Source organism: Trachemys scripta, chromosome 8 (assembly GCF_013100865.1).
Source record: "Trachemys scripta elegans isolate TJP31775 chromosome 8, CAS_Tse_1.0, whole genome shotgun sequence".
NCBI lineage: Eukaryota > Metazoa > Chordata > Testudines > Emydidae > Trachemys > Trachemys scripta.
In genome coordinates, this window is record NC_048305.1 from 56,683,363 (window position 1) to 56,698,123 (window position 14,761).

The 14,761-nt window shown below is 44.1% G+C and overlaps 1 protein-coding gene across 1 annotated transcript in view; it reads left to right on the forward strand.

The window, feature by feature from the left end:
- Positions 1–14,761, forward strand: part of HMCN1 (hemicentin 1) — a 329,872-nt gene that overhangs the window by 169,665 nt on the left and 145,446 nt on the right. The window contains 8 exon segments of the mRNA XM_034778414.1: positions 411–555; positions 2,074–2,186; positions 4,622–4,781; positions 5,378–5,552; positions 8,652–8,779; positions 12,029–12,301; positions 13,538–13,633; positions 14,115–14,309. Of these exon segments, the coding sequence (XP_034634305.1) occupies positions 411–555; positions 2,074–2,186; positions 4,622–4,781; positions 5,378–5,552; positions 8,652–8,779; positions 12,029–12,301; positions 13,538–13,633; positions 14,115–14,309 (1,285 nt within the window).

Consider the following 14,761-nt stretch of genomic DNA (forward strand, 5'->3'; position numbering starts at 1 on the left):
CCCATCCAGGTCGAGTTCCCTCTTTTTACCTCTCCAGTCCTGGCACAATTTGCCAGTGTGAAAGGCCACTCCAGCCCAAAGCAGCTCCTTGACCCCTTCCATGCTAATGAGCCTGGTCACAAGCACCCATTAGCATTAACTGGGAAGCATGTTATGTATGTGTACTATGTCATAGAGTAAATACTCTTTTTCTGACTCCAGCACTAAAAGGTGCCTTATTTGATGTTACTGAAATCCTATTCAAAATATATTTCATGTGACAGGTGAAGGAATGTTCTTTTGTATGAACATGATTTTGGAAAAAAAAAGGCCCGAGTTATTAAACCAAAGCCACTAGTATCTGAGATACTTAGGGCTATAATACAAGTATGTATTTTCCATAGTTAAAACGTACTTTCCTCTTTCTCTAGTTGGTCCCAAATCCCTACGTTAATGTTCGCAGTGACGGGAGTCTGCACCTTGAAAGAGTTCGGCTACAGGATGGAGGGGAATATACTTGCATGGCAAGTAATGTAGCTGGGACAAATAACAAAACTACCACCGTCAGTGTATTTGGTAAGGGAAATGGTCTCAGGGCTTCCATTTGTTTTCAAAATAAGGTTGCACTTTTTGGAAGCAGTAGCTTGTGGAGAGAACTTTTTTTTAATTTAAAATTACAATAATACCTCAAATCTACTGGGCGCAATGGAATTACAATGTGGATTAATGCAATGGAGAATCTGGACCCTGCATATAATGCAGTTAAATGATCAAGCCTGCCCCTTTTGAAAAAGAGGTCAAAAAAGACTTTTGACATCCATAAAAATCTTTCTATTTAGTTGTCTACAAGTGATGGGTTTTGCAGACTCCCTTACTTTATTAACAAAACAGAGACACAAGTGGGAGTTTATTGGAGTACTATGCCAAGTCCTGTCTAAGAGGTTACATAACTATTAAAAGGGAGCACAACTCATGAGAGTACAGTGCTTAAAAATAAATCGTTTGTCAAAGCTGCATTTTTAATGCCATCAAAAACGGCAGTTTCTCACTCACTCATGGTGAAATGAATGTTTGCACTGTAGTGACCCAGTAGTGTCATGGTCTGAAATTCTTACATGTTAAATTAATCAAGGGAGACATATTTTAAATTTCACTGAGAATGCTGAAACATCCTTTTCAGTACAAAATTGAGCACTGTACATGTCATTATTAGCCAATGCTTTGCAACTGTTTTGAGTTTGACAAACTCTCTCTTGTGAGCAGCTTTTTGGGAAGATTTTTCAGATCTTGGGAACATGAGGTGGGGTGAAAAAGTTGGTATGTGTTGTTAAAGAGTCTAGGATATAAGGGTAGGATAGCATAGGAATATGAAGCCTTTTGTCTCTGTCACTAAATAGGAATCAGGCCAGTTTGATAGTGAACTAAAGTCTTTATTATCTCTTGGCTGTTTGGGGTCTGTGGGAACTGATTTGGAGGTCTCAATCAAGTTGCTGCAAAAGCCAGTACATTCCCTACAAAAACCTTTACTGGCATTTTTAACAACTAAAGCTTGAATGAGCATGGAGAGTGACCTACCTCTTGCCCTTGGGCCTGGAGTGGTCTGTCCTAGAGAAGTTCCCCATTGATGGCAGTGGGTTCATCAGCAGATAAGCTGCATCCATTTTCACTGCAAGTGCAGAGGAGAACAAATCATGCCCAGCACCATTTCAGAAAACCTTGCTTAAAACTTTCTTGGAGGATGTCCTAACCATGGCTTTCTGAAATTATGCTGAACATAGTCTGTCATGGTTTTACACATGTTCTGAAGTTGTGTGCACCCAAACTAGTATTTAACTTGCTGATGACACTCATTGTCAGCAATAGGTAATTTTTGTACTATAGACCACACCTTAGGGGCGGAAGTGCCAAGTCTGTGTTGAGTCACTGAGGGCAGAGTGAAATTTCCCCACTCCCTATTCTAATAGGTATTTTCAAGGCCCACTTTATATAGATTGAGTCTTCTTTGCTGAATAGCAGTTGATTGGGTACAGAATACAGTATGATAATTATACCATGGTTTAAAATAAGTATCTGTGTGTATGTATATATTTTTAGTTCTACCTATCATTCAGCATGGACAGCAGATATTCAGTACAATTGAAGGAATCCCAGTAACATTACCATGCAAAGCAAGTGGAGTTCCTAAGCCATCCATCGTCTGGTCCAAGGTAACTTCTAAACTTTGAGCTGTTTATGTTAAAAGATGAACTGAACACATGATTTAGCTATAACAGGAGCTATGTACAATGAAGGCAGCCAAAAACCTCTATCCTAAGGGACCTAGAAAACACTCTTTATTCATATCTGCTTCTGTTTTTCCATGCAGTACTCTCTGGCTGCGACACATTCAGCTTCCACACTTTGAAAAGCTAGAAAGACTTTATTGGTTATCTCTGGATCCTTTTTTTTTTAAAAGCCTTGGAAAATGTAAATATAATTATTGTGGTTTGAAAAATTAGGGATGGGCAAACTGCCACAGATTGAGAGTTCAGATTCATTTTGGAGGCTTATTTAAAGTGAATTTCTGCTCTGAAAAGTGAGTATGTAATTATGGCTTCTTTGGGGGACATTATGTAACTGATTGGAACTCAGTAAACAATTCTGTTCATGGTACTCAAGAAGGAATAGAGTCCAGTTCAGTCTCTCTCAGCTGTGTTGGTTTTACAAGGCTAATGGGAGTAAAAAGCAATAAAAGCTTATTTTTGTCATCAAACTTATTAAATATGATTCTTGATGCACAAAGGGAGCAGACCTTTTGAGTAAGAAGGTGCCTTTATAGTCTTATTTCAGATTAGAATGACAATTTAAGACATGGTAGAAGTCTCCAAATCTCTTGAGCCTCCAGAATTAGGATGGAAAGCTCACAAGGTTTTCTGTTATGATTCCCTGCACTTGCACTCATATTGCTTGCTGAAAAGAGAAGCAAAGGGTGGTCCCAGAAACAGTGTAGAACGTTATCCAGATGTTTCAGAACTTCTGGTCATTCCTAATATGGGTGACGATTGGGTCAGAGTTCTTATGGTATCCAAGCTATTTTGTTTTCATCTCTGATATAATCATTGGGCCTGCATTCTACCCTCATGTACTATTCTGTTGACTTCAGTAGGATTGCCTGGAGGTTGTATTGCTGTTATTAAGGGCAGAATTTGGCCTACTGAATTATGTGGATATTACATATTCCTCAACATAAAGTTTAAAGCAGCAGTGTTGAATTGAAGTCTGTTGTCCCAAATCAAGTACTCAGATCCTTACTTATATACAGTGAGCCAAATTCTCTTCTCAATTATGCTGGTGTTATCCAGTGAACTTTAATGACACAGGTGAAGCTGAAAATTTGGCTGAAAATCTGTATAAAAGAGACATATATATCTGTATAAATGAGTATTTGTAGATAGTTAATATAAATACATGTAAGGCATATAAGAATATGTACCATTGTTCATAAGTTTGTAAGTTACATAAAGTTATTGTGCATTACAAGTAGCTTCCTGAGTGCTTTCTTATCCTTGTGTCAGAAGTCCAGCTCTTAAGGGAGCCTTACACCTGGAACATATTTTGGGGGATGAGTTTAATTATTCAACCGTTTGAGATGCAGTTTGCGGTGTACCTATCAATGACTGTTTTCAGATGAGGGGAGGGGAGGAAGCAGTGGTGGACTGGACTAGATCGAGGTGGGCAATCTACGGCCCGCAGGCTGAATCCGGCCCATCAGGGCTTTCAATCTGGCCTGCAGAATTGCCAGCCCCATGGTGCAGCGGGGCTACGGCAAGCTCCCTGTCTGCTCTGGCCCCACGCTGCTCCCGGAAGCAGCCGGCACCATGTCCCTGCGGCCCCTGGGAGAGGGGTGGGTGGGCAGAGGGCTACGTGCGCTGCCCTCGCTTGCAGGAACCACCCCTCACAGCTCCCATTGGCCACGAACAGGGAACGGCGGCCAACGGGAGCTTTGGGGGTGGTACCCACAGGCGAGGGCAGCGCACGGCAGAGCTGCCTGCCCCACCCCAATTCCCAGGAGCCACTGCTGGACATGCTGCCCACTTCCGGGAGCGGCGCGGGGCCAGGGCAGACAGGGAGCCTGCCTTAGCCCCACTGCACACTGCTGCCACCCCAGAGCCTCTCAAGGTAAGCAGTGCCAGGCCAGAGCCTGCACCCCGCACTCCTCCTGCACACCACACCTTAACCCCCTGCCCTGAGCCCCCAACTGCACCCTGCACCCCTCCTGCACTCCCACTCCCTGCCCTGAGCCCCCTCCTGCACCCCAATCCCTTGCCTTGAGCCCCTTCCTGCACACCGCATCCTCTCCCACACCCTGCACTCCCTTCCACACCCTAACCCCCTGCCCCAGCCCTACATTCATGGCCTGCATACAATTTTCCCACCCAGATGTGGTCCTCGGGCCAAAAAGTTTGCCCATTCCTGGACTAGATGAACTGTTCTAAGCTACTTTTAGCCCTAACAAGTTTGATACTTCTCATAATTTAAATGTTTCTATTAGGCTTCATTTTATCTTTGGAAGCTTTGATTTCTATTTGATCAAGCACTTGTACATTGAATTTTCTCAGAAAAAATAGCATAGGGTTTTTATTATTTTTTTTATTTTGCACAGAAAGGAGAGCTGATTCCTCCCAGGAATATGAAATTTTCTGCTGGGTCTGATGGAAGTTTGTATGTAGTTTCACCAGGAGGAGAGGAGACTGGGGAGTATATGTGCACAGCAACAAATGCGGCTGGTTATGCAACACGGAAAGTCCAACTAACTGTTTATGGTAAGTATAAGTTAAAACCAAACATATTTAGCCTCCAACAAGCTCTGTTTTCAACTGCAAAATGCACTCAATTGGAAAATCTGAAGTGAAACTCAGGTTTACTAAACTTCCCATTAACCAATATCTAATTGTGGCCCCCAGGGTTGCATGGTAGTGAGATTAAAGGGATTATGCTCCAAGAAGTATGATTCCTTTAAAGCAGTCTGGTTTGTACAGTTGTCTGGCATTCACTTCTTTGAGCTCTTTGACTAGGGACCTCTGGCCTTATTCTGATTTCATTTATACTGGGGTAAACTGGCAGAAACTCTACAAAAGTTAATGGAATTACACCTTGTGGGAGAGAAGAGTGAAGCCCTTTGAGTGCCCCTTTTGATGCTTTCTGACTATCTCTCACTATCATCTGAAACCCTGTTTATCTGAAGGTTTGGACTATGCTCCAGGATAGTCAGATAAATAAATTTGGATTTTTGTATACTGAATATGATGTAGGATAGTCTAATCTGAAAAAGTTTAATTTACAGCACATTATTTTATCTTACGCATGTATAAATAGACAACATATTTATTTCACTTTATTAATATGTTTTTTATTTTAGTGAAACCCAGAGTGTCCAGGCCTGGAAACCAGCAAGGAGGTACATATGACAAACCTATAGAGATTTCAGTGACTGCAGGGGAAGATGTCACACTTCCATGCGAGGTGAAGAGTTTGCCACCCCCTATAATTACCTGGGCCAAAGAAATGCAGCTTATCTCTCCATTCTCTCCAAGGTAACAAAATGTGATAGAAACAAAACAAAATGCAATTTCTTCTATGCTCTCAGATTTTTGGAAGTTTTTATTTTTTTTAACTGCCTGTTCCATTCTGATGAGTGAGTAAGGCATTGGAAAATCTGTACTTCTGTGTCAGCTGGTTTTGAAATTCTCATTCCCAAACTCAGCACATTTTTTACCTTTCCTCCAGTGTAACACCAGAATTAGTTTATTGTGGTCACTGGACTAACTCTGCATTTACACTGGGAGGGGGCGGGGCGGGCGGGTGGGAAGGGAAGTGAGAGCAAAATCCATCTCTTAAATTCTACAGGCCTGTTAAAATCCCACTATGGTCTTTGTTGGCCTCTATATTCTGTATAATACTGTGTTGTTTTGACTAGCATATTTCTTACAACATGTATCACAAAACACTTCATAGATGTAAATAACCCAATTTGAAAGAGAGCTTTTAATCCTCGTGGCTGTCTTTTAAAGCTCTGAACATTACTAAAGCCATATTTCAGTCATGGTACATATTGTACTCCAATATGCATTTATAAGCAAAAACAAGCATTAGAAGTCAGCACAGTATTTCATTCCTCTGGAGGCCAAGTCCAAATAGCCTTCTGTACACAGACACCTCCTTATTATGATTTAATATTTATTTTATGGTGACACCCAGAACTGATCATCTGTGCTTGATCTTAAATCTTTAAAAGTTCCATTTTATTTTACGGTTATATCTTTCATCGCTGAGTTATGGGGAGAATTGTCTGTATTATATGAAATATGAATTCCTAATAGAATATGAATGACAGTTAATGTTTAAAACTGGTTGCACGCATCTACTTATTGCCATTGTATCTTGGATTCAGAAACTCTCCAGCTGCTTTTAAAAACGTGAAAACATATTAGTTTAGGGCTTATGAAAAGTGTTGAACTGGCTGCCCTGGAGACTGAAGTTCTTTGTCTGCCCATCAGTTATAGCATGGGCAGCAGTGGTACAAGCTTTCCTCATGATGCCCTGTTAAGGTACCTCAGTCCTTATGTGCAGGGACCATCTTTAGGGCTGAGATGGTTTATTCCCCAAGCTTATTCTGGGCCAGATTGTGCCCCCACTCTTGTGGTGTTGTACAAGATTGGGGAGGGCTGAAGGAGGTATTTTCTCCCCCTGTATTCCCCAGCTAAGGGGTAGGCACAGTTTCAGTTCCCCTGAATAGAGGGCCTGCTAACACTATCAGGGCCCCAACCCATCTGAAAAGGGGGCATGGACCTGTCCCCACCACACCAGCCAGAAGAGCTGGCCAGACATAGGGGAGAGCATGCTGTGCCCTTTTAGAACCTTCCAGAGACTGCCACGCAGTGGGGTGAAGTCTCAGCCCCCAATATGGGCCAGTGCCTTAGGGTGTGTATACACTGCAGGATTCTTTCAGTGGCATGTAGTATCCATACACACACAGCCCCCCTAATACGGATATAAATAGTAACATAGATGGTGAGGCATGGAGTAACCCAGTAAAGACATGGCTGAAAGGTGTGAGTATGTACCTGGGGTACATATCCTACATGTTCTTTACTGGCCCAAAGCATGCCTCCTGTCTATGCTGTAGTGTCCTGCTACTAGAGTCTTTCCCTTCACAGGAAAAGGTTCCAGCAGCGGGGAAAGGGTCTGGCAGCTCCCCTCTGTTGGAGACCACCTCCTCCAAAGGGAAATGTTTGAACAGCAGGGAAGCTCCCTGCCGCTGGTTCCCTTCTCCACAGCAGGGAAAGGCTGTTAGCTCCCCCCTCTGGAGCTCTTCCCTGCCACAGGGAAAGGCTCTGGCAGTGGAGAAGGGCTGTGGCCGGGGTGGTGGCTCAGTCTTTTCCTGCAGCCTCCCCTCTGCCACAGCATATCCTGTTGCTGCAGTCTGGCAGTGGGGAGCAGCTGAAACCTTTCACCGCTGCCTCCCCTCTGTCAGAGCCTTTCACTGATACGTGTAGCTACACACTGCAGTGTCAACAGGGTGTGCTTTTCACTGTGGCATGTAGATGTAGTTGCACCTATGCTGCACATTGTAGACATGGCCTTAATGACAAAGTCTGGCCCTCAGATTTTGCCCTTTCTCCTGAGACTGCAACAGTTAGAAATTCCAGTTGTGCTGGTGGTTTTTGTAATGAGTGCTCTTGTGTATGGGGAGAGAATTTATTTGTAAATTTTTGTATGGTTGCTGTAGCAACTCACACTTATTCATTTTTATTCACATCATCCCTTTGAAGTAAGGAAGTATTACTATCCTCATTCTACTCTGAGGCGCAGAGAAATAAAGTTACTTGTTCATGTCACTGAACCAGATGTTCAAAATGGAACCCAGCCTTCCTGACTCTCTGATTAGTGCTTTAATCACAAGACCATCCTTATTCCCTAAATGAAGTGGACTTCACCAAATGGACTAAACGTGAGCAATCAGTTAATAGCAACTTTCTGTTGCTGCTGATTTGGGCTGACCTTGAGCCTGTGACTTACGTGAAAGGTTACATACCTTATTACCAATCCCATGAATCACACATTCCTCAAAAAGTTTGTTTCCAGTAGAAAAATAACAGGATTTAAGAAGTCCTGTGAGTATCTGGAACACCTACAGTTTGTCCTGTGGATCCTGCCATGTTTCAGATGATTTGCTTTGTATTCTGAATTTATTGATTCAGTAATGAGTTAGGAAAAATTTTGGAATGATAAATCACAATTATAGTTAAATAAAAACCTGCTCAACTGCACTAAATGTCATGCTAAACAGGATTATTTTAGTTCATGGCAGAGCCGTCCCTACCCATACGCAAAGTACGCAGCTGAGTAGGGCACCAGGAAATTTGGGGCAGCTGCGTGCTGCGTCAGCCCCTGCCCCACCCCCATGGCTCTGCCCCTGCTCCGCCCCAAACCCCCTCCCCACTCCACCCCTTCCCCAAAGCCCCCACGCCTGCTCTGCCCCCGCCCCACCTCTTCCCACGGAGGGGCTGTGTAGGGCCCCAGAATAGCTAGGGACGGCCCTGGTTCATGGTATTTATTAGTAATGTCTAAGTAAAGCTCATTCTTCTCTCAATAAATATTTATACAGTTATACATGTTTCCTATTTTTCCAGACACACCTTCCTTCCCTCAGGGTCAATGAAGATCACTGAGACGCGAGTTTCAGACAGCGGAATGTATATCTGCGTGGCCACAAATATTGCTGGGAATGTGACGCAGTCAGTAAAGCTAAATGTATATGGTGAGTTATTTAACTACAAGAATAATCCCTTGTGGAGGTTATACTAAGGAAGCAACTGGAATTGAAGTGCCTAAACTTTTTCATAGTGTGAACCACCTCTCATAGGCATCTCCCTGTCTCATTTAATATCACATGGACTACACCCTCCTCCCATTTGCTATCACATAACCTACTCCTTCTCTTCTCTTAATGTGATTTAGAAAGTGGAAATCTGGAGGAAATATAGCACCATATGATCAGTTTGCCCTCCTTGAACCACCAGAGCTTTATGGGCTGAGAACTGCCGTTCTAATGCAAAGTAGCCAGAATGTCCACAAATATTTACAAAACTTTCATTAATATTTACCTACCTAGGGGGCACACAGAATCTACTTGCCTGCCTTTTCTCATGGTGGTATAGTTTAATGGAAAAACTAATGATATTTCAGTTGGGCATCAAAAAATTGCACAGACTCCATTGCAATGTTGAGATACTGGTAAGCATTATAATGGCAAGGGCTGCAGTCTTGTTCATGTGGTATATTGAGAAGTGTGCTGGAATTGCAAGTGATGTGTGTGTGTGTGGGGAGGGACGGGGGGGTGTTCCCGGTTCTGCTCGCAGGCTGCAGGACTCTATAGGAAAACATGGAATCACAGTCAGTTTGTAACCATCCATCCTAGAGAAAGATGGGGTGAGTTGCTAAGTTCCCTCTAAGTCGCATGGCCGTGCAGCAGCCTATTAAGTGTCACAAAGGCACTCAGGGCTGTGGCGGGGAGAGATGCCTCTCCCCCCGGCCCCGGACTTGCCGCCGTGCCCCTCCCCCAGCCCCGACCCAGCCCGGCCTGGAAGTACCGGGTTTATAATGGCACCAGGCCCACACTTAGCCTGTGGCCTGGCCCTCCACTTCACTTGTGCTGCAGCCCAGCAGCTGAAGCGCTGACTCCTCTCTGGCCCCTCCCCCATGCGCCTCTAGGCCCACTGGCCCAGGGCTGCTCCTCCTCACTCGCGCCCCCCCCCCTTGCTCCTGTCAGCTGGCTGGTTGAGGGCTCCTCTCTCTGTCCCCACCCTCCATCAGCAGCAGGCAACAGCCGCCAGCTGCCTGCCAGTGATGGGAGTGGGGGGGTGGAAAGGAGCCCACAGCTGCTGCCACTCCTCTAGCCACCGGTGAGGGACCGTCTGCTGCTTCGGACTCACCCGGGGAGCCCAAAGCAGCAGACCGTCACTGGTGGCCCGGACTGCAGACGGACCTGCCGTGACCTGGGGAGAGGTGTCCTGACCCCAGCCCAGACCTGCCATGGACGGGGAAGAGGCGCCCCAACCCAGCGCTGGCCCGGATCTGCCACAGATGGGGAAGAGGTGCCTATTCCATAGCCCCAGCCTCGGAGCTGCTGCGGTGGGGAGAGGCGCCTCTCCCCGCCAGACCAGGTGCTGCTGTGGGGAGAGAGAGCTGGGGGGAGTCCTCTCTACCCACCGTAGCCCCGGGGCAGCCTGCACCTCAAAACCCTCATCCCCAGCTTGCATCCCCAGCTTGCATCCCCAGCTGGAGCCCTCACCCCCCGCACCCTAACTCCCTGCCCCAGCTCTCTCCTGCACCCCAAACCCCTCATCCCCTCCTGCGCCCCAACCCTCTGCCTCAGCCTGGAGCCCCACATCTTCAGCCCCACCCCAGAGTCCTCACCCCCCTGCACTCCAACCCTCTGCCCCAGCCCTGAGCCACCTCCCATACTCCGAACCCCTCAGCCCCACCTCTGCCACATGAATTTTGTTATGTGCACCAAAATGGAGGTGATATGTGACTCCATATTGGTGCACATAACAAAATTCATTCCGCACATGTGTAGGAAAAATTAGAGGGAACATTGGTGAGTTGTGCCTCTCTGTTTTAGAGAGCAGCCTGCTTTGTCTTTCTCTGGTTTGGGGTTCATGTGTGCTACTGTTCTGAATTCAAAGAAATAAAGTAGTAGCATGAGTATATACATTATTTTATCTAAGTTCTCTCTTTTTATCTAACTTCTCTGCCATGAACATAACAGTTAATTGTTTCAGAGATTCCTTATGTGTAGGGCTGCAGTTTGTCATGGTGGTGAAAAAGTCATGGATACCATGGCTTCTCTGTCCACAGCTTCCATGTAGGAAGGCTCTAGGTGGGTTGCTCACTGGCTAATGTGGAGGGCAGGCCAGGGAAGAGGTGGGGTCAGAGAGTGAACCTGCCTCACACTCATCCCGCAGCCTCAACCCATGTCATGATAGGGCCCTGACTGGGCGAAACTTGAGTGAACGGTATTTCAGCAGAGAGGCAGCAGGCACTGTGACCCAGTGTGCCAAGGCACAATGCCTGGAGTGGGGAACCAGGCCTGGGACCCAGGAGCCATGGCTGCCCATGCCCTCAATGAGCATGGGGCAGGCTTGCTCTCAACACCTAGCCCCAGTCCTGCTGGGCACAGGAGCTGCTGCTGCCCAGGGTGAGTGCAGGGTGGACTCACTCTCAACCCCAGACCCAGCTCCATGGGACACAGGAGGAGTTGCCACTTGCCTGTCCCTACTTGAGTCTTTTTATCTTTAGTGATTCCTATAAAGAAAAGCATTGGGGCAAGGCAGTTATAATGTTGATTTACAATGCTTTTATTCTTTGCGACCAGCAGAAATCTATTCCAGCCACATTTTATCTTCTTGTCTGAATTTAGCCTAGAAACATAGAATCTCAGGGTTGGAAGGGACCTCAGGACGTCATCTAGTCCAACCCCCTGCTCAAAGCAGGATCAATCCCCAGACAGATTTTTACCCCAGTTCCTGAAATGGCCCCCTCAAGGGTTGAACTCACAACTCTGGGTTTAGTAGGCCAATGCTCAAACCACTGAGCTATCCCTCCCCTCATACATAGTTGGGATTAAGAGGAAGGAAGTTAGAATGTTAAACAGCAAATGTAATTGACTTTATCTTAAAACTTTTGAGTTGTTTTGTACTATGGGCAGCCAGTACCCAGGAGTTCTTTAAAATGTGCTTGGAAGAATGAGGGTACAATACTTCTTTGGAAATAATGTTTTAGGATTTTAAATGTAGAGTCTCCAAATGACTTAAGCAATGGCGTACTGTAAATCTTGTCTTCAGGAACATTCAGTTCTGATTGCTTGATATTACTTAGGGACATTAAATTGCATTGGGCAAGGGAAAGGTATTTTCTAAAAGGATAACACTGACCATATTTCCTCCATGAATAGTCTGCCAGATCTTCTTTTTCTTATTACCATTGATTTATTTGTCTTGCCTAGTTCCTCCAAAGATACAACGTGGGCCTCGAGTTATGAAAGTACACGTTGGTCACAGAGTTGATATACCGTGCAATGCTCAAGGGATCCCTCCCCCAACAGTTACCTGGTTCAAAGGCAGAAATACCATGCTAATAGATGGAGGACAGTATATCAGCAATCCGGATGGAACACTGAGCATCAGCAAAGTCCAGCTTTCAGACTCTGGAATCTACAAGTGTGTTGCTAGTAACATAGCTGGCAGTGATGAATTAGAGATAACGATACAAGTTCAAGGTATTTATAACATGGCCTGAGTCTTGGACTTACAGCTGTGATCAAGTGTAGCTTTATTTTAATATATGATATACCTTGTGTTGTGGGGGAAGATAAACTGTTGCACTTTCAGAGAGGTAGACTCAGTGAGTCAGAGGATCTTTGATTCCACTGACCTGTAACTGAGCCTACTTAGGAAACATATCACTAATGACACTGCTGCCTGACCCAATGTCAAAATCTACATACGTTTCAAATGCGGTAATATGATATGATTGTTTTGAGCAGGGGGAGGCACAAAGAAACATTAGATAGTTTGCAAAAATATGAAACAAAACAAAACTTTTTAATTCTTTTAATTTTGAAAGGGACTTTCTTGTGGTTGGTTGATATTGCAAGGAGGATCAAAATCAGCCTTAATTATGGTGCTCCAAAAACACAAACCTCTGTCACTTGAGCTAAAGGAACAGGTCTGTTAGCTCTACATGTAGGAGGACTCTTGTTCCTTTTAAAATGCAAACAGCCAACAGTGGGCAACAGGTTCACGCAAATATAATGTCTGAGTCTTCCCACACTTACTTGCTTTACATGGATACAATTCCATTGACTTCAGTGGGGGTACTTCTCATTTTATAATGGTCTTAAAGCCCATATTCTGAGCATTAACACTGCTTTGGATTTGGCCCATAATTCCTATTTAAAACTGTTAAACAGGATTGGGTTCAGAACGATCTACAACAAAAAATGTTAATAACTTTGCTTAATTATGAACTATTTTCTTCAGATACACCGAGCACGTGAATTTTCAAGGAGATGGAAGACAGAAAGTCAGAATGGGTAGGATGGTGTCTTTGAGCTACAGGAAAACAAAGAAACATTAAGAGAATCAAAATTTCAAAGCAGGATAATTCTTTTAATGATCTGTAGCTCAAAACAGTTTGTCCAATTTCCATCACATTTTGCAGAAACATCCTCTGCCTTCAGAGTAAATATAGCAATTGTCAGAGCAAACCAATTTGGACTAGATTCTGAAATCTTAATTCACACAGAGTCATAGTTTACTGTTTAAGTAGTCCCAATGAAATAAATGGGACTGCTGGAATACTACCATCTACTGAGTGTGTGTAAGGATATGAGAATCAGGCCATTTGAGAATGGGAAGGAAAAAAGAGGTGTAAATTGCCTGTGTACATAGTATGTTTTGACATTTGAGAGGAGGGACTAAGATTATTTACTCTGTTTCTGCTTTTCTTTTAGAACCTCCTACAGTAGATGATCTTGACCCTCCTTACAACACTCCATTTCAAGAAAGAGTTGCAAATCAACGCGTTGCGTTTCCATGTCCAGCAAAAGGTGTGCAACACTGTAACCATTGTGGCTGATAACTATCTTTTTTTCTCTTAGGCACTCATAGTTGCAATGCATCTTGGTGTTTTCTGGAAAGTAAAAATGTATAGTCCTTCTTAAATACAACATCTCACCAGGATATTAAAAAAAAACCTTAACAGTAAGAAAAAGTGCCATTGATACTAAGTAATTTAACTAATTAGGTAGTATATTTTTGTAGGACAACGACAGTGCAAGAGTTCTTCGCATTGCCCAATGGTTGGAGTGGCAGGGACTACCTCTAAGCATGAAGGAGAGTTCAGTCCCCAAGCCCTTTTAGCCAGTTGTGCCAGTTCAAACTGCAGTGTTTTATGATTTACAGAAGCTGCAGCAAAGATTTTTCTTACTGTACATTTTTATCCCATGCACTGCTCTAAAGTAATATCAATCCTTCTTTTTTCAAATTAAGCAAGAAGTCTCTTGAACTTCTATAAATTTCTCTCATTAGGCACCCCAAAACCTGTCATCAAATGGTTACGTAATGGCAGGGAGCTGACTGGCAATGAGCCAGGCATTTCAATTTTGGAGGATGGGACACTGCTTATCATTGCTTCAGTTACACCGTACGACAATGGAGAATACATCTGCCTCGCAGTGAATGAAGCAGGAAGCACAGAAAGAAAATACAATCTGAAGGTTCATGGTAAATAACTATAGCTCTTAAGGGGTAATTTTCAAAAGGGCAGTTTCTCCTTTGTTTTTTAAAATTGCGCACACAAAATGTGTGCCTGCATTTTTGTAGTTGTGGGAGCAAATCTGAGTATTTGTACCTGTAGCTACCTGATTGATTGTTAGTTCTATTTACTTATGCTTAATGCAGAAACCAACTTCTGTTTACACAAATAACCAAATGATTATTGTAGACAACCATAAATTTACATGACACTTGGTAAACATATAAAAGACCAGGTGTTTGCCCCCAAAGAGCTTATAGAATAAGTGCTAGATATGCCCCTCTATTAATGCAGGAGAGGGGAGTCATTGCTCGAAGAACTTAGCATAGAATGGAGAAGCAGCTGCTCCATGACATTCTCCCCTCTCCACCCCACAAAGCTCCTACCACACCACTTGGTAGGGGGTCTATTACAGCATGTA